The 4,955-nt window shown below is 55.1% G+C and overlaps 2 protein-coding genes across 2 annotated transcripts in view; both read right to left on the bottom strand.

Annotated features, from left to right (window-relative positions):
- The window catches only part of LOC140458864 (uncharacterized), an 861,596-nt gene that overhangs the window by 553,021 nt on the left and 303,620 nt on the right, over positions 1–4,955 (bottom strand). The window lies entirely within an intron of this gene.
- LOC140458963 (trypsin-3-like) overlaps positions 2,634–4,955 on the bottom strand; it is a 32,273-nt gene continuing 29,951 nt past the window's right edge. Inside the window, 2 exon segments of the mRNA XM_072553699.1 lie at positions 2,634–2,791; positions 2,793–2,834. Of these exon segments, the coding sequence (XP_072409800.1) occupies positions 2,687–2,791; positions 2,793–2,834 (147 nt within the window). The 3' untranslated portion in view covers positions 2,634–2,686.

Here is a 4,955-nt window from a genome sequence, read left to right as displayed (position 1 = left end):
GTTTTGAAACGTTGTTATTGTAGCTGCCTCACCCCCTTTCTCTGGCAGCTCGTTCCCACCACCCCCCACTCTCTGTGTGAAGCAGTTCCCCCTTTCCCCTCTCACCCTTAACCTCTGCCCTCTAGTTTCCGATTCCCCATCCCTGGAGAACAGACGATCTGCATTCACCCTATCGATGCCCCTCATCCACCTCAGTGAGGTCACCCCTCATTCTCCGACGGTCCAAGGGAACGCAGTCCTATCCTGGCCAATCCCTCCCTGTAATTCCGACCTGACAACATCCTGGTAAAGCTTCTTTGCGCTCTTTCCAGGTTTATCTATGTCTTTCCTATAATAGGCCGAGCAAACCTGTGCACAATACTCCCAAGTGTGGCCTCACCAACTGTAACACAGCATCCCAACTCCGGTACTCAGTGCCCTGACCGATGAAGGCCAGCACGCTAAATACCTTCTTCACCGCTCTGTCTACCTGTGACACTACTTTCAATGATCTATGTACCTGTTACTCCTAGCTCCCTGTGTTCCACAACACTCCTCAGACCTTACCATCTACTGTATAAGTCCTACCTTGGTTTGACTTTCCAAAGTGCATCACCTCACCCTTCTCTGTACTGAGTTCCATTCACCAATCCTCAGCCCACTTCCCCCACCTGGTCAAGATCCCTCTGTAATTATTGATAACCTTGAGGAGTGACCTGGAGGGGAATAGTGCTAGGGGCTACTGCAGTGCACCAGCAGGAAGTCTTGGTGGGCCTGTCTGAGCCCCAAGTGCAGTGACATTTATCTCAAACAAAATGTCCAACTCTGTAACTCCCACCGCGGCTTTGCTATTGGGTGCCCCGAAGCACCCAATCTCGCCCGCTAATGCCCGGTTTAGGGTGGAGAATGTGCCACCTTTACCCGATCTGAGCCAGTGAGTGCAAAGTGACGAACCTTCCTCTCGCAAAGCAATGAAATGGAACTGGTGAAGACAGAGAGCATCGAAGTACGGCTGCAGCAAAGAGGCGCTTTCTCAAGGCTAACTCAGGGTCAGGGGACAAACACGGCAGGCTAGGTTAGAGTGACGCTGGAAGAGCACAGCATCCGAGGGGCAGGACCATCTCAGGCCTCAGGGATCAGAAACACCAGAAAAATCTACCCATCTTACATCCACGTCCCCCCCCCCGCCAGCCTCGAACGGGCGTTAATGTCCAAATCCTTCTTTAAGAATTTATGGGGTTTCCATCCTCAACCCACCCAGACATCGCCCCTCTGTAACTGGTCTGATTTCTCAATGCTCTGTGTCCCCCAAAAGGGCAGGCGATGACCTGGGGATACAGCATGGAAACAGACCCTTCGGCCCAACCAGTCCATGCCGGCCCATATTCCCCAAACTAGACTATCCCCCCCCACCCCCCACCTGCCTGCCCCATCTCCCTCCAACCCTTTCCTGTCCATGTCCTTATCCAAATGTCTCTTAAACGTTGTAACTGGTCCCCCCGCCACCCCACTTGCTCATTCCGACCTGCAAACCACCCTCTGGGTAAAAAAGTTGCCCCTCAGGTCCATTGTCAATCCCCTCTCCCCTAAAAAAATGTGCTCCCCCCCCCCCACCAGTCTTGAACTCCCCCACTCCAGGGAAAAGACTTTGTCTATTTACCCTATCCATGCCCTCATGATTTTATAAACCTCTATAAGGGTCACCCCTCAGCCTCTGACACTCCAGGGGAAAACAGGTCTATCCAGCCTCTTCCTGTAGCTCAAACCCTCCCATTCCCAGCCACATCCTGGGAAATCTCTCCGGAACCCTCTCCAGTTTAGTAATGTCCTTCCTATAACAGGGAGACGGGAACTGGACACAGTATTCCAGAAGGGCCCTCACCAATGTCCTGTACAACCTCAACACGACGTTCCCAACCCCTACACTCAAAGGGCTGACCAATGAAGGGGAGGGTGCGAAACCCCTTCTCTCGATTTGTGGAGTAATTTCCAACGTTAAAACTTTTTTTATCGCCGCGACATTAGTTCCAGGTAACATTCCTGAGGGTACCCCATGGCAGATGGGGGCTTGGACCCCAGCCAAAGACTCGAGCTAAGAGGCTACTGGGAGCTGTGAATCCATTGTGAGTTACTGGGAGGACTCTATCAGGGAAGGAACATGCCATCCTCACCTGGTCTGGTCTTCACGTGACTCCAGACCCACAGCCAAGGGGGTTGACTGGGTTGGTCATTCCATGTTGGCTGAACCAGCGATGCCAATGTCTCCTCAATGGATAATGATGAAGACTGAAATTGGGGCCGAATCGTTGCGCTGGGTCCATTTCCCCAGTGACTGAGAGAGGGATTCCACCCCCCCCCACCCCACCCCACCCCACCCCTTCCCCCATTTCTGAAGACATCCCATCTACTCCTTCGCCCTCCCTCCCCAACCACTCTGCCTGGCCTTCACCAGCCCGTGCCCCCACCCCCCTTGCCAAACCGTGCCGACTGCCCCCCCCCCTCCCCAACCCATTGCGTGGGAACACTAAGACACTCCATGCAACACCCCCTCCCCAAGAAAATCAACAGGACGGCACCGGGTGCTACATAAATTCTTTATTTCAAACAGGACTACATGTTGCCAGGTGGGCTCTGAGGGGGACCTCTGTGTCTGACCGAGGGGAGAGGGAGTCGTTGCTGATGGAGGGGGGTGGGGAAGGGGGTTTAATTATTGGCCCATTGTATCGTAAATCCAGTCCAGGACGGAGCAGACCTTGGTGTAGACTCCTGGGTGATTCTGTTCAGCACATCCATATCCCCAGGATACAATTCCCTTGCAGAATACCATCACAGACCAGTGGGCCTCCAGAATCTCCCTGGATCGGAGAGACACGGGGGGGGGGGGAATGGGGGAGAGAATGTAAACACAACATTCAGTCACTCATCCCTGGCTGATACAGCAATCCCCCCCCCCCTCAATGCCCATCCCCAAACCCCCCCACCCTCATCGTCCCTCTGCAATCACCTACCCTCCACCATCTCTCCCTCCCTCACTCCCTCCCCCTCTCTGTCTCTCACTCCCTCACTCCCTCTCTCTGTCTCACACTCCCTCACTCCCTCTCTCTGTCTCTCACGCCCTCACTCCCTCTCTCTGTCTCTCCCTCACTCCCTCCCCCTCTCTGTCTCTTTCTCACTCACTCTCTCTCTCTATCTCTCCCTCACTCCCTCCCCCTCTCTGTCTCTCTCTCTCCCTCTCCCTTTATCTGTCTCTAACTCCTGCACTCCCTCCCCCCTCAGTCTGTCTCTCTCTCCCTCACTCCCACCCCCTCTCTGTCTCTCTCCCTCACTCCCACCCCCTCTCTGTCCTCTCTCTCCCTCACTCCCTCTCTTTGTCTCTCCCTCACTCCCTCCCTCTCTCTCTCTCCCTCACTCCCTCTCTCTCTCTCTCTGTCTCCCTCACTCCCTCTCTCTCCCTCACTCCCTCTCTCTCTCCCTCTCTCTGTCTCTCACGCCCTCACTCCCTCTCTCTGTCTCTCCCTCACTCCCTCCCCCTCTCTGTCTCTTTCTCACTCACTCCCTCTCTCTATCTCTCCCTCACTCCCTCCCCCTCTCTGTCTCTTTCCCTCACTCCCACCCCCTCTCTGTCTCTCTCTCCCTCACTCCCTCTCTTTGTCTCTCCCTCACTCCCTCCCTCTCTCTCTCTCCCTCACTCCCTCTCTCCGTCTCTCCCTTACTCCCTCCCTCTCTCTCTCCCTCACTCCCTTTCTCTCCCGCACTCCCTCTCTCTGTCTCTCCCTCACTCCCTCCCTCTCTATGCCTTTCCCTCACTCCCTCTCCCTGTCTCTCCCTCTCTCTGTCTCTTCCTCACTCCCTCCCTCTGTCTCTCCCTCCCTCACTCACTCCCTCTGTCTCTCCCTCACTCACTCCCTCCCTCTGTCTCTCCCTCCCTCTCTCTGTCTCTCTCTCGCACTCCCTCCGTCTCTCTGTCTCTCTCCTTTTCCCTATCTCTGTCTCTCTCTCTCACGCACTCCATCTCTCTGTCTCTCCCTCCCTCACTCACTCCGTCTCTCCCTCACTGACTCCCTCCCTCTGTCTCTCCCTTACTCCCTCCCTCTCTCTGTCTCTCTCTCTCCCTCACTCCCTCTCTATGCCTGTCCCTCACTCCCTCCCTCTCTCTCTCTCCCTCACTCCCTCTCTCTCCCTGACTTCCTCTCTCTGTCTCTCCCTCCCTCCCTCTCTCTCTCTGTCTCTCCCTCCCTCACTCCCTCTCTCTGTCTCTCCCTCCCTCACTCACTCCCTCTGTCTCTCCGTCCCTCACTCACTCCCTCTGTCTCTCCCTCACTCCCTCCCTCCCTCTCTCTGTCTCTCCCTCCCTCACTCAATCTCTCTGTCTCTCTCTCACTCCCTCCCTGTGTCTCTCCCTCACTCCCTCCCTCTCTGTCTCTCCCTTCCTCACTCCCTCTCTCTGTCTCTCTCTGTCTCCCTCTCTCTGTCTCTCTCTCACTCACGCCATCTCTCTGTCACTCCCTCCCTCTCTCTCCCTCTCTCTCACACTCTCTCTCATCCTGTCTGTCTCTTTTTCTGTGTGTCTCTCGCGCTCTCTGCTTCCTTCTCTCTTGCTCTCTCTCTCTCATGCTCTCTGTCTCTTTCTCACTGTCTCTCTCTCTCTCTCTCTTCCTTCTCCTTCGTTCTTTCCTTTCCTCGCTCCCTGTAGAACGCTCCTTTCTCAATCTTCTCATTGTTGAAGTCGGTCAGGCAGCATCCGAACAGCAGGAGCAAGTCACATTCCCGATGAAGGGCTTCTTCCCGAAACCTCCACCCTCCTGCTCCTCGGATGCTCCCTGACCTGCTGAGCTTTTCCAGCATCTGCACTCCTCACTGTCTCCCAGCTTTTCATCCAAAGAGAGATAGAGTGAGACCGAGAGAGAGTGAGTGTGTGTGTGAGAGAGAGAGAGAGAGAGAGACAGAGAGAGTGTGTGTGTGAGAGAGTGTGTGTG

Source organism: Chiloscyllium punctatum, chromosome 34, assembly GCF_047496795.1.
Source record: "Chiloscyllium punctatum isolate Juve2018m chromosome 34, sChiPun1.3, whole genome shotgun sequence".
NCBI classification, from domain to species: Eukaryota; Metazoa; Chordata; class Chondrichthyes; order Orectolobiformes; family Hemiscylliidae; genus Chiloscyllium; species Chiloscyllium punctatum.
Note: the sequence above shows the minus strand (reverse complement) of the source record. Positions and strands in the feature narration are given on the sequence as shown.